This window comes from Oikopleura dioica, chromosome PAR (genome assembly GCF_907165135.1).
Source record: "Oikopleura dioica chromosome PAR, OKI2018_I68_1.0, whole genome shotgun sequence".
Lineage (NCBI taxonomy): Eukaryota > Metazoa > Chordata > Appendicularia > Copelata > Oikopleuridae > Oikopleura > Oikopleura dioica.
In genome coordinates, this window is record NC_137293.1 from 15,751,712 (window position 1) to 15,768,644 (window position 16,933).

Genomic DNA, 16,933 nt, shown 5'->3' on the forward strand with positions numbered 1-16,933 from the left:
TTTTACATTTGCAATATGTCTGGCCATGTGTTTCAGCGTCGCCGGAACATCCTTTACAAGAGCTGCTTTTACGACAATCGAGAGATATTTCGGAGTGAGCTCGACGAAGATTTCTGTTTACGCCAGGAAAGTCATGAATTTTGCCTCAGATGCATTCATTTATTGATCAAAAATGACTCTAAAAAGCTTCAATCAAATGGCAGCGATCGTTATTACTCCCGCGGCTGTGCATTTTACCAGAAACATGCATATTCCTCGCATTTTGTATTTCTCTTTTCTCGCAAAGGCAATCGGGTTCGTCGTTCTTGTCTTGCCATATTTTCTCGGGCCCCGGTATTTCCCCGACGGAGTTGACAAGATCGAAGCAAATGAATCGCTAATCACTGGAAACATCTTTTGCCAGAACGAGGCTGAAGAAGGAACGACCAGAAATAGCATGGGTTACTGGGAATACTGCATTCCCATTTCAAAAATCATTATCGGCGTTGGCGGCTGTCTTATCTGGCCCCACTCAATTTCGTTTATCGATAACAACTCCAAACAAGGGCAGTCCTTGGTCCTTTTCGGGTTCAACTTTGTTGGCATCTTGCTTGGCCCAATGCTTGCTTACAGCTTTGCTAGTTACGTCCTTTCATTGTGGGTTAATTTCACTTATGAATGTGCGCCAGACTGGGTTGATCCCAACGGATCCGACTGGATCGGAGCGTGGTGGGTCGGCTATGTTATTGCTGCTGCTTCACTGTTGATTTTTTCAACCCCTTTGGCTTTCTTTCCAAGGTCTCTGAAGAACAAAAATGAGGATAACAAGGAAGAAAAGGAAGAGATAGATGAGAATTTGGTGCTCAAAGATCACTTTGAAAACGAAGTCGAAAAGACACCAGAGTCCTCCTCCTCTATGATTTCAGAAACGAAAGCGCTGTTAAAGAACCCGCTTTTTGTAATGCAAGTTTTAGCCGGAATCGTCAATAGCTGGGCGATGGCGACGAAAGCTACATTCGGGTAAGAAGAACTTTCAAGCTTTCGAACATGATTTTCAGTCAAAAATACATCGAAATTCAATTCGGTCTCTCCCCAGCTGATGCAGCTCAACTCAAGGTTTTCTACATTGGCTCGCTTTGTGTCGGATTTTTGGTCGGAGGACTGATTGTCAAAAAACTGAAGCTGAAGCCATTCAACGTAGCAGTGTTCCTTTTTGTCGTCCAGACATTATATTCGATTACGTTCCTCCTTCTCTGGTCCTTTGAAGGGTGCTCTCCCCAAAGTCCAGATTTGCTCTTTGGATCCAAAGAAGGCCAGAGCTTGGCGGATTGCGACTGCAGGACAGATAAATTCGTACCTGTTTGCGGTCAAAATATAACAATGGACGGAAAGATTTATGATGAGCTGACGATTTTATCTCCTTGCAAAGCAGGCTGTTCAGATGTAGAGCTCACTTATTCGAAAGAAGAAAAAGAGTTCTTCGGCTGCCCAGTCGTTTCGAAAGGAATCGATAATAGAAAATATCTGGACTGTGCAGTTCCAGTTGAAACTGGCATCTGCGGTGCGGAAGAATGCAAAACAAGAGTGTGGATTTATCTTGCTCTCGTTTGCCTTGGCACTTTCTTCTCAGGTAAGACAAAAGTCAATACAGTTTTTAAGGCAAAAACTAAGGAGTTAATGGTTCTCCTGGAACAGTGTTTCTGTTACGATCAGTCGGAAGCGAGCGCAAACCTTATGCGATGTCTATTCTTGGAACTTGTATGAAGCTTTTTGGATGGCTCCCCGCTCCGATTCTATATGCCAAGCTCTTCGGTAAATAACACAATGAAGAAAATAAACGAATTCTGATTCAGATTCGCTTTGTGCAGTGAAAGGATCGCTGGACAACTGCGTCTTTTACGACAATAATTCCGTGAGGCACTTCTACTTTGGAATTAACGCGGTCATTGCCGTCTTTTATACAGTCATCAACTGCTGCTTTCTTCTCGTTATTTGGAGGAGATATAAATCGAATAAGGTGAACGCCAAATAATTATTGATTTTGAAAGAACTTTTAGCCGATGTGGGGAGGAATGGACATGGAGAAGCCGTTTTAAAAATTACACACTCGTTCGAAATAAAAAATATATATTTCCTGTTACTTTAGGGAGAAACTCATTTCTCTCTAGAAGATAGCTTTTCATTGTGCAGAATGAAGGGAAACATTGAGAAATAAGAGCACAAAGAATATTTTCATTTTTTTTTGAAATTAATCGAGCAGAGATGAAGAAGCTTCACACTCTTCGGACATTAAGCCTAGCAATTGTTTTGTGTCTCTGTTTCCTTGTAATTTTGCAAACAAAAGTCGCAACTTTGATCGAATTTGAAGAAAATGCACAAGTCCGCAAAATGCGCAAAAATCAGGAGAGCGAAGGCTGCGAGGGGTTTAAGAAAAACGTTATTTTCGTGAAAACTCATAAAACAGCGTCTTCCAGTGTTCAAAATATTCTTCTACGGTAAGTAAAATGAACAATTATCATTTTATGAGTTGAGTAGTTACACAGTCAACCACGGATTGAATCTGGCAATGCCTCGTCACAACGGTGCTCGCTTCTTCAATCCCGAGCCGTTCTCTCCTGACATGGTCCGGCCATTCTACGACGAGGATGAGCAACCGAATGTCATCGCTAATCACTTGGTCGCCTCTCCTGAGCTCTTCAATTTCATCCCCGATGCCTTTACTTTTACGATTCTTCGATCAGTTCCAAGCCTTTACGAGTCTACATTTGAGTACTTCAAGACCTCTACTAAAGCCTTCAAAAACGCGGGAAATATTGATGCTTTCTATTCAAATCCGAAAGAATTCTATGCTCCAGGAAGTCATTATAATGAATATACTCGAAATCACATGGGAAGGGGCTTAAGAATTCTTTTAATATTGGTAAGAGAATCTCGTATTTTTTAATCCCCGAAAAGCCCATGATCTTGGGTTCAAACAAGACTCAGTGGATCCTGTATATTTTCAGAAGTCTGTAGAATACATGGAAAGAAGATTTGACCTCGTCCTCATTAGCGACTATTTTCTTGAGAGTATGATCCTCCTGCAAGACAGGCTATGCCTCACGATGGACGAAGTCGTCACCTTGGTCGTCAACGCTCGGGATAAAAATCGTCTTTATCGCCAACAACAGTTGAAAATATCAAGCGCTGGAATTCTTTCGATCTTTATTTATTCGACCATTTCAACTCAACTTTCTGGAAGCAGTTGGAGACAGTTCCTGACTTACAAAAACGCAAAGAAAACCTGAAACAGCGAACTAAAGCGCTAGAAGAGTACTGTGTCGCTGAGCAAAAAGTGTGCGGCTATTTCGACTCCAGTTGCGGCTGGCAAAAATCTGGTGCCAATATCAAAGGATTCTCTCTGACAGAAGCTGGTGCGAAGAATCAACTCTGCATAGATCTAACGATGCCGGAACGACCATTCTTGGAGAAAATCGCAAAGTTGCAATGGCCGTTTTGGAAGGCTTTTTATTGGCCAAGCTTTTTAGAATTTTAAAACTGTTTTCGCTTTCCTGACCTTGTCTTCTACCAATAAATTTACAAAAACATCTCTGGCTGTATACGATGCCGCCTCCCGGTCGAGGATTACCTTTTGTACTTTGCTCTGGAATTCACTTTAGTTTGAACAAGGAATCCTGGCTTTCTAGAACGGTGAGAAATCGTCGTCTAAGAAAACCCATCAGTCAACCGGAAAGAGCAAAATGCACAAGAGAAGGTTTTACCAAAAATATTCATCAAGTATTTTTCTCGGCTCATTTTGTACGATTTGCTTGTTCGTTCTCAATTATGTAAGTCAAGTCTACAAATAAATTTTTTACAGTGAAAACATGGAAGAGTACATGAGAGACCCCTCTTGATTTTAGGACTACGTTTCATCATTCGAAAAGCAGAACTATTACCGAATTTCGAACGGCGTCTGCAGCCCAGAATTTATGCCAACCTCTTGGCGTGATAATTCAGCCGCTCAAAAATGGCATGTTGGTCTTTTGAAAGTACCGCGGTAGGCGATTCTTTTCTTCAAGCTTCTTCCATTTATAGCTGCCCAAAAGGAGAGAGAAGACTGACAGTTATCATCAAAACTGCAATTTTAAATCGACAGAGCCGAGATATTCTTCGCAATTACTATTTGAAAATCAAAAGAAAACTGTTGGAAGAAAATGGTATTGAGTTGTCTCATTATTTCGTCGTCGGCAGGAAAGAAGACTCGACCGTTGAGGAAAGAGCGACATGTTTTTATAAATAATTTTTGTCTGAAATTATCAAAAAGCTCGGAATAGGACGCAGATGACATCATTATTGGAAATTTCGAAGATACTTATGCCAACTTACCCTACAAAACAAAAGCCGCCTATGAATACTTTTCTTTGTGTGAAAACAAGGAAGACAACGATGACACGAGCACGCTTGTGATCCACGACGATGATACTTGGGTGGATATTGTGGAGATAGTAAAGCTGTTTGGAGACACGGGCCTGCCTGCCGATGCTGTTTTCGGGAATCATCGCCTTGAAGTTTCCGTTAGAAACGAGTGGATGGACAGAAAAGGATTCGATGTCAACGAAGAAATCTGGCCATATCATTATTTGCCAAATTATATCAGTGGACCTTGTGTAATCATGTCTTCGGAGGTAGCTAAGAAGATCTCTCTGTCTGCTAGGTTTTGTTCAAAGGTTATCCCGTTTGTCACATTGACATATTTAGTGAGTTCAAGATTATACCCGAAATACCTGTCGAAGACGCAGTTTATACCGGCATCTTGCGAGTAAAGAACTGCCTAAAGCTCGGAAGATTGGGATGGCTCTTAAATAATCACAAAAAATACTGTCTTCATACAGAAAACCAGATCGAAAAACTACAAAAGAAGATAGATGAAACTCTAACTTCTTTGAGTCTCCTGTAATGTCAAACACTTCCTAAAACAGTTTGCCAGCGGATTATTCTAATTTCTCTCTAGAAGAAAGCTGTTTTTTTTCGCGAAAAGAAATATTTTGACGGAATAAACGAGGAATAAAAATGAGAGCAATTTTTATTTTTTCTATCTTTTTCGCCGGAATAAATGCAAAATTTGAACCTGACTGTGACGAGGTAGAAATGTTCGAGGCCCTTTGGGAAGGTAACTCAAAATCTGATCGGCAGGATGCAAAAAATTTTTCAGGAAAGGACATTCCGAAGCTAGAGAAGATCAAGCATGAAAAAGCAGCAGCCTTGTGCAAGTCAACGGAGACCGCGAAGAAGAGAATCTCTCAGCACGCAGCGAAGTCGTTCTTGTTTTATCTGACCGGAGAGTTGACAAAATTCAACAAAAATTTCAGCGTGAGTGATTCCTGAAAAAATGTATTGTTGATTACTTTTTAGAAATCAAATCACATCGAATGCACGCACCATTCTAATCTGCTAAAAATCACGAAATACTTCCTCACCATCGATTCCGACTTGGTCGACAAGGAAAGGTTAAATAGAGAAGTTAATAAACAAGCATGAATGAAAATATTTAACGTTCGCTAAAGGCAGACTCGGAATATTTAGAAGAACTGGATTTTCGACAAATTATCACGAAAACAGCGAAATTGCTGGCAGAAATGAATCTGAGACTGGCTAGAGAAGATTGCAAGGTTCGATTTGTCAGAAAGCCGCTGATCTGAATTGATATATTTTTTAAGGGAACGGATAATTTCGAGTTGCTTGTGAACGAGTCGAAAATTCAAGAAATATTAATCAAACTTCAGGAACAGTTTTTCTCCGACTACTTTTTTATGATTAAAAACTTATTTGAAAAACTCCAAAAGCAAAAAGAATCTCGACGAATTGAAAAATTAATGCAATGAAAAAAACCAAAGATTTTTTCTCTAGAAAAGATATTTTCTTTTTAGATAAAAGTGGTCGAAGCACAAGCGCGAGAAAATGACTGAATGTATTCAATACGATGGTAAATTGAAGAAAATAGCCCCTTTTCGATCTTTTTTCAGGCGATGAATGCGTGGAGTGGAGCGAGTACGACTTCGTTTACGACATTGTCAATGGCGAAAATGGCGAGGTGCAGATTCAGCAACCGCCGCCAGAGGTGGAAAAAGCACCCACGTTTTCCAACGAAAGAATGAATCCATATAACATGAAGAAATACGGCATCTTGCTCGTCGTTTTCGTCGTCTGTTTCGGCTACTGCTGGTACTGCTGCAAGAAAAACACAGAAAAGGTGAGTCAAAAGAGCGAAAACTTCATTTATCTAGCTTCAGGTTCAAAAAATGAAAAATGGCGGCGACGGAAAATCTTCCATTTCCTCCAAATCGGCCGGCATCGGCGGTGGACCAGTCAAAAAGCCGCCAAAAGAGATCTCCGTCCAAATCGATGCGGATTCCGAAGACGCTGACGATGTTCCTCCAGCGCCATCTGCTGCCCGTGCTTTGCGTTTTTCAAGAAAACAGGCGGAAAAAATGGTGATTCTTTTTCTATACTTACAGTTGTTTCACATTGTTTTAGGGGGAAGTATTCGTGGAAAAAGTAACGAGGCCATTCAAAAAGCCACAGAAAGGCTACGAAGTAGTCGGATCAGACACTGACTCCGTCGCAGAGGAACATTCAGAAGCAAACACGGACAAATACGGCTCCGTTTCCGACCGATTCTTTTAGCTCGATCTTTTTGTAGCCTCACTGCCCATTTATCGAAATAAATATACTCACGCACGATATCATCGGAACGAGAGGAAGGGACGATAAGATCGTCGTTTCCGACTGAGTTGGCATCAGATTGCCAGTTTTCAGAGCATCTACTAGTCAAGTAGCTTGGTTATTTAGCTTTGAGTCCCTGAAATGAAGTTGAAGTATTTTGAAGAATTGAATTTTTATTTGAAAGAAGCGAAACGAGAGCTGAAAATTTTCAAATGGTCTTGCGTTGTTTCCTTTGTTCTGTAAGTTAACTTCCTAGAAATATAGGAATCGACAATCGAGGTTTCTCTGAAACAGTTTTTGACTCATCATTCAGTTTCTTCTTATCAATCCATTCTGCTCGAAAAAACTCGTTTGAAAACTTCGCGTTTCCAATTGAAAATCGTCTTCCTTACGATGCATCCATCAACTTCTCCTTATTCCGGTCCTTCAAGCTGCAACGAGAGTTTGAGAATTTAAAGATTCTTGAGGAGACAGTTCAAACTAAAAACATCACAAGGAATGGTTTGCTAACTGAATAAGAAGGAACAGAGCAGATTGGCCAAACTAGTTAAAGAAACTTGATTGTTATTCCTGAGATAAAACTGACTTACGAAAAAGCTCAAGACTTTTGCGAGTCCCGTGATGCTCATCTTCCGACAAATTTTCAGAAAACCTCTTTGTTGAATGAATCCTTCTGGGTTGAGTAATACTCAATTTTCGGTATCTTTTTCTAATTTGATTCAGAGGAGACGTGAATTTTATCACAAAAGAAGCAAATATTTCCGCTGAAATCAACGATGAGACTTTGGAAAATATGTTCAAGGACCGGAAAATTGGACTTAATAATCTTGGTATTTTTTAAAAATGACAATTTTCTCAAAAAAAAACAAGATAATCGAAAAAGAACAAAGATTTATGGAAATCCGATCAGATTTTTGGCATGAAAAACCTTGCCATTATCCCATGAAAACCGATTTCTACGGTATTGATAACCCTAACCCTAACCCCATCCCTAATGAAATTTAGAAAAATTTACGAAGAGCTTTGTTTGTGAAAATGACACATTTACCGAGCTTGGTCTCGTGAAAGTGTGGACTTCAAAAACTATCCACTGCAAAGTCAAAAAACTGACGAGAGACTTTCTCCTTGAAAACAATCTCTTCAACAATCAGTTTCTCTACAGTAGGGCTTTAATGGAGTCCTTGAAATCGAAGACCTTTTTCTTAGCTAGTTGGATAAGAGCGTCGACTGCGCCTGGATTCAGCAGAAGGATTTCTGGCTGGACTCTCGCTGAAGCTTGGAAACAAGGACAAGACCAGATGCCGATTTGCTATCCAGATTCATGTACGAAAAATAATATTTTTAATGATTAAAATTTCATCAGGGGTCAAGCACTTGGTTCAAGAAGACTCGGAATTGAGAGTTTCCTTGAGATCGAAAAATCGAGTTCTCTGCATTCAAAATTAGAAATAAATGTAAAAAAAAAACGATCTTACAGTGGCTTGAGATTGTAATACGAGGAAGGCGTGTTTAGGGGACAAGCAAAGACAGTTTTGTGGTTTTTGCAAATTGAATTAAATACTGTCGCCGGGGCAACTGAGTACAGTTCCGCTCTTTTGTCGGGAAGCAGGCGTAGACACTTTCCATTCATTTCTCAAGAATAAAGATCTCATTTATCGGCATCAATCTTGGCCATTTTTTTCTATCAAAAGACCGGTATCATGGAGCAAGAAATATCCTATTTTCAAAATTACAAAGAGCAGCCCGTAAAAAAGGCAGGAGATATTCGCTTCAATTTGAACGGTAGGTTTTCAAGATCAGAAATTAAACTAAAATATCCAAGCCGAGGAAAAGTCAAGAATCATTCCAGTTCGGGTAAACAGCAGTTACGGACATCGGCCTTTTTACGATACGATAATCGGGCGAGAAAATGTTCGAATCAACCACTGTCGAGATTTTCTTTCAAAAAATGGCATTGGTCTTTGAAGTATTTGTCTGTAACTCAATAAAATTATAAGCTGCACGAAAAAATGTTCAAAGAGAAAGTCTTCAAGTCAATAGCCCGTCCTCCCACAAAGTGGATGTTCCAAAGAGAGGCCCCGGAAATACTTGAAATGCATGAAATTCGTCCTCACTGCCCAAATTTGTTCAATAGAATGGTACCTTAAAAGTTGATAAAAACTAATGTGCAGTTTTATTTATTCGAAATTTTTTCAATAAATATCAAAGAGGTTACTCAAATTGTCAATCAGAGTCCAATTGGCAAGGTCAGAACTCTATCATTTCTTTCTTGAAAAGTTAAACATAGCGAAAAGTCCATCATTTTTCAATAATTATCATTCTTTACTGAGTCAAAAGACGTGATATAAATCGCACGGGCAAGCCCAGTTTAGTTTCAAAACATTCAAACACGTTCGAGGAGCAGCACTCGTAAATAACTAGTCGTAATCATTAGAGGAGCTAACTGCAACACGCACCTCCACCTAGCGCTGGCGGGTCAACTGACCCGTATAAAAGAATGGAAGCCACGAAGATAGGCGATAAGAGAGAGAAGGGCAGCACTAAGAAAGATGAAGCTTTCATTAGCTGTCTTGTCTACTGTTTGTGCAAAAAGAGATCCAGAGTAAGTACATCTAATTTGATTTAAAAATATGCCAGAAAAATAGAAGTGCGATATCTTTTTATTGGGATCGCTGATTTTCACAAGATATTTTGATCTTATTTTATCCCTATTTTCCAGTGCTGAACGTCGCCTCGAGAAAATACGAGGAAAAGCAGCCGAGTACAAAACTTTCGCAGAAAACAATGACAATGTGAGCACCAAGCGCCTCAAAGTCATCAACGAGCGAGTTGATCGGCTTGTTTCCGACCTCGAAAGAATCGACGTGTCTGCATGTCCGAGCCCTGGAGTCGAGGAGGACAAATTTTCCGAAGGAGACGAGGAATTTAGCGAGCTCTGTGACGCTTCTGGAAAGTTTCCATCGATGGTGCGATCCTACGCACGTACGTTTGGATGCCAAGACGGTTTTCCAAATCGAAACTTTCTGGAGAGACTTGTCAATCGATCCCACAAGCTCAAGCGAAAAACAAAAAAAGCTGCTAAATGCGATGCTCCAGCCGCAGTAACCACCGCCACCTCGATCGTCACTGGAACGCCATTCACCAATCCACCTATGCTTGAAATGTGCGACGAAGGGTTTCACGCTGAATGCGATGAGCTCACAAATTCCGAGATCTACTTCGAGAATCAGTGGACTTGCCGAAACTGCTTCCGAGTGCGAGCAACTTATGGCCAAAACTCAGGCTTCAAATTCAACCCGGCAAAAGGCGATTTCGTTAGCGTCCGATTCACCGAGCCAGTTGTCTGGCAAACTTTCAACCATCCAGTCAAAAAGGTCACTGAAGTTGGTGATGATAACACCTGGAAGATCGACTTCAAGCACGACGGAAACTTCATGAGCGGAATGATCTTCGAGGGTAATCTCCAAACGTCGGATGACAATCTTCACGTTGACGGAAACTGGATCATTGAGTCAGCTCAACAATGTAATTGCATAAGAGGTCCTCCTCCACCACCACCATGCTCCGAATCTGACCCATGCAAGGGCAAACTCGATTGCCAGACATTTATCAATGCCTGTGAAGTCACTCCGTCGCGAAACAACAGAATCGCTACAATCGATGGCTCCAAAAGCTATTTGGTCTCGGCGGAAGTCCAGTGCGGCGAAAGCTCCGGTAACTGGGGCGGTATTGTCCATATCAACACAGGCTCAAGCAGAGAGGTGTTTGGGGACAGATACTTCACGTTGTGGGCGAGGCCCGATGGTGGAATTAAATTTAATGCTCCTCTAAAGGTAATGTTTGTTGCATGTTATGACATTTTTTAAATTACTCAAAACCGCATTGGCTAAAACGTGCTTCGAAATTCTAACGGTCGGGTTTAGAACAACGGCGAATTCCACGAAGTTGAGTACAACCACGAATGTACCCCTGGTGAGTGGAATACGTACACTGTCCTTCAGCAATACGTCGACAGCGTCCTTGAGCTATCTGTAAGCGTAAACGAAGAAGTCCTTGGTACCCACGTTGTCCCCGTAAGGAAAGCTTTCCAAGGAGAGCTGTTTGTCGAAGTTGCGGGCGATTACCACCCTGCTGCTGACACTTTCAAAGTTCGAAACTTCTTCCACCAGACGTTCTCTCAACCAACCTCTCCCTGCGGTACACCAGTTGACCCCTGTGATGGAGATGATTCTTGCGACGCGCTCGTCTGGAACTGTCCTATCCGACCAGAATGGTCAAATCTTCTCGGAGAAGTTAAAGGCAATGCAGTTTACTCTGCTTCCGTCGATGTTCTCTGTTGAAAAACCGACGGCCATGGCTGGGAAAATGTGATTCACATGACTCAAGGAACAAATCGAGATCAATTTGGCGACGGATATTTCACGATCTGGCAACATGCTGACGGTCGACTAAAACTCAACGGACCGTTGAATGGAAATACTGAATTCGACGAGGTTGAATACTACGTCGACTGCGATGATGATTCCTGGACAAACATTGCTATTTCTCAGAAACCACTTGAAGGAGGACTTTTAGAACTGAGTATGTACCAAGATGGAGAACTCCTCGGCTCGAACCGAGTTCATTCTAGCGACGCTTTTAGCGGACCAATCAAGGTCTACGCTTCGAATCCGTTTATGCCTCCAGCGGACTTCTTCCAGATAAGAAACTTCATTCATCGATCAGCTCCCTACGAGCCTGCTTCTTGTGATGCTACTGACCCATGCGATGGCATCCACGAGTGCGAAACATTCATCAATTCCTGTGCAGTCGCGCCCTGGCGAGGAACCCGCCTTGCAGAACCAAACGCTCACGATCAATTCAAGATCTCCGCTGAAGTTTTCTGCACCGATCGAGTTGCGTCGAACTGGGAAAATGTGCTTCACGTTCATACTGGAACCAATCGAGAGAAATTCGGCGATCGATATTTTACGATTTGGAAGCAAGGAGGACACGCGGATAGAATTCGTATTGTCGCACCTGCATTTGACAATCCTCATTATGAGCTAAACGCGTACGTCGATTGCGCTCCTGGATGGCACACGTTTACCGTTCAACAATCCAAATTTGATGGAAACAAGATGAACCTTGAGATCATTTTCGACGGGGATGTGGTTGAGTCCCAAGTTGTCGAGAAAAACAATCTCTACAGCGGTCCTCTCTTTGTAGACGTCTCCAACGAATTCGCGTGGCCCGCTGCGTACGATCACCTCGTCCGAAACTTTTTCCATCAAAACATCGCCTGTGCTGATCCATGCGTTGGCAAAGAAAACTGCCAGACAATTGTGAACGAGTGCGAAATCCTTCCGGTAACGAATACGAAGATCATGGAAGTTGAGGCATCGCTCAATTTCAAAGCTTCAGTCGAAGTTCTTTGCGACCACTCGTTGCCACTTGACGGTCAATGGAAGAATATTTTCCATATGACCGGCGGTGAGAATTATGGCTCGCCAGGAGATCGAACTTTCGCCATGTTCCGCTCAAGGAATGATAATCAATTGCTCATAACAGTTAACGACCCAGCTGGAAGCAATCACCAAAAATACGTCTATGACGAGTGCAGCCAGGGAAGATGGAACGAATATTCCGTTGAAGTCCGTCAAGTTGAAAATAACCCGTCTCTCGTTCGATATGTTCTGAGTGTCAACGAACGAGAAGTTCTCGAAGGTTTCTACTCGCGAGACGGAACTTTGTCCGAAGGTCCTATCCACGTTTATGCAGCTGATGACTATTATCAGACTGCAACAGCTCATGCTATCCGAAACTTCTATTATCAGACGTTCGATGAGCTTGATGGTATATCTTGTGATGATCCAACCGATCCTTGTGAAGAAGAAGGACTCGATAACTGCAACACAATAGTTGATAGCTGTCCGGTCGCTCCAGAGCCAAATAAACAAATTGGAACCGTCGATGCATCGCTCAACTACAAACTATCCGTTGACGTTCTCTGCAGTCACATGATGCCTCTTGATGGTCAGTGGAAAAACATCTTCCACGTTACTGGAGGAGAGAACTATGGACAACCAGGAGACCGAACATTCGCCATGTTCCGGAATCGAAACGAAAACAAACTTCTCATCGTAGCCAACGATCCCAACGGAAGCAACCATCAAAGCATCCGATACGTAGACTGCAACGATGGCGAGTGGAACACGTATTCTCTTGAAGTGAGACAAGATGAGACCTCAATTAACATACTCAAATACGCCATTTTCATCGACGGGGTTGAAATCGATGCCGGACTTTACAGCAAAGACGGTGCACTCACCGAGGGCGATCTCAAAGTATTCGTTTCTGATGATTACTACGATTCAGCCCTTACCTTCCCTGTTCGAAACTTTTTCTATCAAACATTTGACGAAATCGAAGAAGTGGCTTGCGAGAATTCTACCGATCCCTGCGATGGCCTTGAAAACTGCACAACAGTTGTGGATAGCTGCCCGATCAATCCGAAGAAAAATGTCGAAGTCGGAACTATCAGTGCTTCCCTCAACTACAAGTTCTCAGCTGATGTTCTTTGCAGCCATACTATGCCTCTTGATGGCCAGTGGAAGAACATTATTCATGTAACGGGAGGAGAGAACTACGGAAATCCCGGTGATCGAACATTCGCCATGTTCCGAAATCGAAACGAAAACAAGCTTCTTATCGTTGCTAACGACCCCACTGGAAGCAACCACCAAAGCATAAGATACGTTGACTGCAACGATGGCGAATGGAACACATATTCTGTCGAGGTTCGTCAGGATGAGACTTCAATCAATATTCTAAAATACACTATCAGCATTGATGATGTTCAAATTGATGAAGGCATCTACAGCAGAGACGGCGCCCTGGCAGAGGGTGATCTCCAAGTCTTCGTTTCCGACGATTACTACGATTCCGGCATCGCATTCGCGGTCCGAAATGTTTTCTTCCAAACTTTCGATGAGCTTGAAGCGATCTCTTGCTCATCTCCAACGGATCCCTGCGATGGACTTGAAAATTGCAGCACAGTCATTGATAGCTGCCCAGTTAGTCCAAAAAAGAATACTCAAGTCGGAACTGTCAGCGCTGCAATCAATTACAAAGTATCTGTAGATCTTCTTTGCAGTCATCTTCAGCCGCTTGATGGACAATGGAAGAATATTTTCCACGTGACTGGAGGAGATAACTATGGGGCACCAGGAGACCGAACATTTGCCATATTCCGTAAACGAAACGAGAACAAGCTGCTCATCGTTGCCAACGATCCAAATGGAAGCAATCACCAAAGCGTCAAATACGTCGACTGCAACGATGGTGACTGGAACACGTATTCGCTTGAAGTCCGGCAAGATGACGACTCTCTTTCAACTCTTCTTTACGAAATCACCATCGACGGCGTTAAAGTCGACGAAGGCAGTTACGGCATCGAAGGAGCTTTGACCGAGGGCGATCTTCAAGTTTTTGTCTCTGATGATTTCTACGATTCTGGTATTGCTTTCTCTGTTCGAAATTTGTTCTTCCAAACCTTCGAATAAGAAGTTTATCTTTAATTGAGTTCAAACTTTGCCCTAATTAAAAAAAATCAACGAAAATATTCCTCAAATGACTGTTTTATCCTAAAGAATATATTTATTATTATTTAATAATTATTTAAGGACCCCCCCCCCCCGTATCTAGATATAATTATATCTATCTAACTATATCTTGAATAATAGACAGAAAGCCTCAACTGTGATGGGAAATTTCTTAGATGAAGATTTTGTTATAGAGCAAACGAAGATTGTAGACTGTGTACCAAGACTCACTCAATGAGTAAATATTTTTGCAGAAACTTACTGCCAGTAAGTAGTTATTCTTGTGAACAAATTCTAAAGTATCCTTCTTGTGGTATGTTCAACATCATTTTTGAAAAATGAAAGTATCTTCGCATCCAAAAGAAGTAACAAGAGAAGCAGTTGAGAAATGGGTGGTCGATTTTAAAAAGAAATTGAAGAGAACTAGCAGCAGAGATGATTTAGACAGGTTGATTTTGTCTGTGGAGAGAAAAGATTTTGAATTTTTTCATTATGCTGACTGGGATGCTGTTATTTTTGAAAATGGAAAAGGAGAAGTTTCTGGACCCCTTATTAAAGAAGAATGGGCGATAACTTCATTTCAAAAAATGATCCTCGACAATAATCCCAAACTAGAAGGTAGAAAGATTCGACGGTCAGAACTCAAAGAAGAAACTGGAGAATGGATTCTTGATCAACGTCTTGAAGAAAAGTTATTTCTTCTGGGGGAGAAGCGATTGTTTTAGAAGAAAAATTTGGAGAATTGGAAGTTGGTGTTCGGGTTCAGGCCTTTGACTCGACGCTGTTTGCTGACAACAAAGATGAGTTGGCGTTTTTAGTTCATCTTTCAAAAGGTAACTTTAATTTTACTTATTTTTGATAAACTTTCAGATTACGAAATCGCTGAAAACCGCGAAGAAGACGACGCGCCTGTTACAGGGTTTGAAAAGACACAAATTTTGATTGAGCATGAGCACGACTGAGCATTGGCGTGCTCATATTAAGCTGAGCCTGAGCATGATTGAGCAACCGCCTGCTCGAATTTCCGGGAACGGTCGGACTCATTACCAAAATGTTTGGTAACCCATTACCAATTTTCGGTAGTCGATTATTAATTAATTTTAACTTTTTCGCCAAGTTTATGAATAAAACACCCCACAAGTTTTCTATTATACAGGCGCGGAGCGCACACTTGCTCTTTGAATGAAAAAATTGCCACTTTTTTGACGAATTTGGTAATGCATTACCAAAATTGGTAATGGGTTACCACAATTGGTAATGGGGATCAATTGGTAATGAGTCCGACCGTTTCCCCAAATTTCGCTGAGCCTGAGCACGCTGAGCATGCTCAGAGCTCATGCTCAGTGCTCTGAGCATGCTCGGACTTTTCAAACCCTGGCCTGTTATCCCTGTTCATCAAAACTTGATCAAAAACTTCTGCAACATCGAAGTTTACTCGAGCATGGACGAGCAAAGAGATGACTGCCTTGGATGGATTACGATAATGGAGAAATGCGACTCCGACTTGAGAAGCAGATTGAAAAACGAAGATTTGAGTTTAGAAGCGAGGAAGAAAATTGCGATCGGAGTTCATTTGGGAATAAATTATTTGGAGAGCATTGGAATTGACCATCGCGATCAAAAACCTGAAAATATTCTATTGAAAAATGGAGAATGCAGATGGATTGATTTTGGGACAATAGAAGAAAAAACTGGAAGGGAGAGTTACCGAAGAATGGGCTACGCGAGAAGAGGGAGCAAATATAGAAGCTATTCGCATTTACGTAAGTTTTGAATTTGAGTTATTTGAAAATTATTTGCTAATCTTATTTTTTCAAAGGTGCTGGGTCTGCTGCATTTTCATGCAGTTTGCAACTTTTCGGACACTATGGAGGCGTCGAATCAGCACTTCACGTTTTGATTTTATGCGATTGGAAAACAGCCTGGAGCCTTCTGTTCAAACCGATCGAAGGGGGCTGACCGGACTGACCAGAGTGTAATATGGGCAACGTGAGGTGCTAAGTCCGAAAGAATGAGGCAAGTGCAGGTGGGTAGGACTAGACACCAAATGAAGACATGCGAGGAATATTGACATTGATTCTTCCGCTTCAGTCCGAAAGTTATGAAGATAGGCAAATTTATCCGTCTTATTCCAAAGGCGCTGAAAACGTCGGTATGCTGAAAACGTCGTGTATCCATTGATTTCGTCTTCCGTGACCATGTTGGTAACTCCGGTTTTAAATGAGCAGAAATTATGCCGACTTTCTGAGTCTGGAAATCAAGCGCGTTTGGACTAGAGCGCTCCAGAACAAGAACGGTTGGTGGTCGCTCAAACCACGCAGTCGCAGTGTCGTTGAAGTCGTAGCCATCCACCTTGGAGAACATGTTCCGATCCCAAATGAATCCGACTTGTTCCTTGCTTGAAGTTGTTCCTTGGCGCTCTCCAGTGAACCAATCGTACTTGTCGACGGCTGCGTCGATGTCGTTAACGAGACTTAGGAATGCCGTCTCAGAAATATCTCTTATTTCCTAATCTTGAATTATTTTTGCCGAATAATTATTGAATTTGCGTGGATAGTAGCAATATCGTAGCGCTGGAGGATCTCGACGATTTGGTTTTTGACAGGCTCTTTTCCGTATTTTGTCATATAAAAGTCTATAAAATAGACTATAATGGCGCATAGCCT

At 41.8% G+C, this 16,933-nt stretch overlaps 4 protein-coding genes across 4 annotated transcripts; all 4 read left to right on the forward strand.

The window, feature by feature from the left end:
* The first annotated feature begins 190 nt into the window (after positions 1–190).
* LOC145704804 (solute carrier organic anion transporter family member 3A1-like) lies at positions 191–2,082 on the forward strand. The gene is made up of 5 exons (XM_081782273.1): positions 191–999; positions 1,038–1,609; positions 1,651–1,791; positions 1,833–1,996; positions 2,037–2,082. Exons 1-5 carry the CDS (start codon positions 197–199, stop codon positions 2,073–2,075), a joined length of 1,719 nt encoding a protein of 572 aa, XP_081638399.1. The 5' UTR covers positions 191–196; the 3' UTR covers positions 2,076–2,082.
* A 2,221-nt stretch (positions 2,083–4,303) lies between these two features.
* LOC145702104 (uncharacterized) lies at positions 4,304–5,892 on the forward strand. The gene is made up of 7 exons (XM_081779314.1): positions 4,304–4,675; positions 4,720–5,131; positions 5,174–5,331; positions 5,374–5,460; positions 5,523–5,630; positions 5,679–5,749; positions 5,889–5,892. The coding sequence occupies exons 2-7, from the start codon at positions 5,032–5,034 to the stop codon at positions 5,890–5,892; spliced, it is 528 nt and encodes a 175-aa protein (XP_081635440.1). The 5' UTR covers positions 4,304–4,675; positions 4,720–5,031.
* LOC145704823 (uncharacterized) lies at positions 5,893–6,698 on the forward strand. Its single transcript, XM_081782294.1, has 4 exons — positions 5,893–5,944; positions 5,985–6,211; positions 6,252–6,452; positions 6,496–6,698. Exons 1-4 carry the CDS (start codon positions 5,920–5,922, stop codon positions 6,643–6,645), a joined length of 603 nt encoding a protein of 200 aa, XP_081638420.1. The 5' UTR covers positions 5,893–5,919; the 3' UTR covers positions 6,646–6,698.
* Positions 6,699–9,215: 2,517 nt separating this feature from the next.
* Positions 9,216–11,024, forward strand: LOC145704806 (uncharacterized). The gene is made up of 3 exons (XM_081782275.1): positions 9,216–9,286; positions 9,404–10,517; positions 10,608–11,024. The coding sequence occupies exons 1-3, from the start codon at positions 9,234–9,236 to the stop codon at positions 11,022–11,024; spliced, it is 1,584 nt and encodes a 527-aa protein (XP_081638401.1). The 5' UTR covers positions 9,216–9,233.
* The last annotated feature ends 5,909 nt before the right edge of the window (positions 11,025–16,933 follow it).

What these genes read in the sequence shown, in the direction of transcription:
- LOC145704804 (XM_081782273.1), top strand. Translation starts at nt 197, where the DNA reads ATGGCAGCGATCGTTATTACTCCCGCGGCTGTGCATTTTACCAGAAAC. An exon ending in GCGACGAAAGCTACATTCGG is followed by an intron (nt 1,000 to 1,037) that starts GTAAGAAGAACT and finishes CATGATTTTCAG; the next exon opens with TCAAAAATACATCGAAATTC. An exon ending in TCTATATGCCAAGCTCTTCG is followed by an intron (nt 1,792 to 1,832) that starts GTAAATAACACA and finishes ATTCTGATTCAG; the next exon opens with ATTCGCTTTGTGCAGTGAAA.
- LOC145702104 (XM_081779314.1), top strand. Translation starts at nt 5,032, where the DNA reads ATGAGAGCAATTTTTATTTTTTCTATCTTTTTCGCCGGAATAAATGCA. An exon ending in AATTCAACAAAAATTTCAGC is followed by an intron (nt 5,332 to 5,373) that starts GTGAGTGATTCC and finishes ATTACTTTTTAG; the next exon opens with AAATCAAATCACATCGAATG. An exon ending in TGGCTAGAGAAGATTGCAAG is followed by an intron (nt 5,631 to 5,678) that starts GTTCGATTTGTC and finishes ATATTTTTTAAG; the next exon opens with GGAACGGATAATTTCGAGTT.
- LOC145704823 (XM_081782294.1), top strand. Translation starts at nt 5,920, where the DNA reads ATGACTGAATGTATTCAATACGATG. An exon ending in GCAAGAAAAACACAGAAAAG is followed by an intron (nt 6,212 to 6,251) that starts GTGAGTCAAAAG and finishes ATCTAGCTTCAG; the next exon opens with GTTCAAAAAATGAAAAATGG. An exon ending in GAAAACAGGCGGAAAAAATG is followed by an intron (nt 6,453 to 6,495) that starts GTGATTCTTTTT and finishes ACATTGTTTTAG; the next exon opens with GGGGAAGTATTCGTGGAAAA.
- LOC145704806 (XM_081782275.1), top strand. Translation starts at nt 9,234, where the DNA reads ATGAAGCTTTCATTAGCTGTCTTGTCTACTGTTTGTGCAAAAAGAGAT. An exon ending in TGTGCAAAAAGAGATCCAGA is followed by an intron (nt 9,287 to 9,403) that starts GTAAGTACATCT and finishes CCTATTTTCCAG; the next exon opens with TGCTGAACGTCGCCTCGAGA. An exon ending in AATTTAATGCTCCTCTAAAG is followed by an intron (nt 10,518 to 10,607) that starts GTAATGTTTGTT and finishes GGTCGGGTTTAG; the next exon opens with AACAACGGCGAATTCCACGA.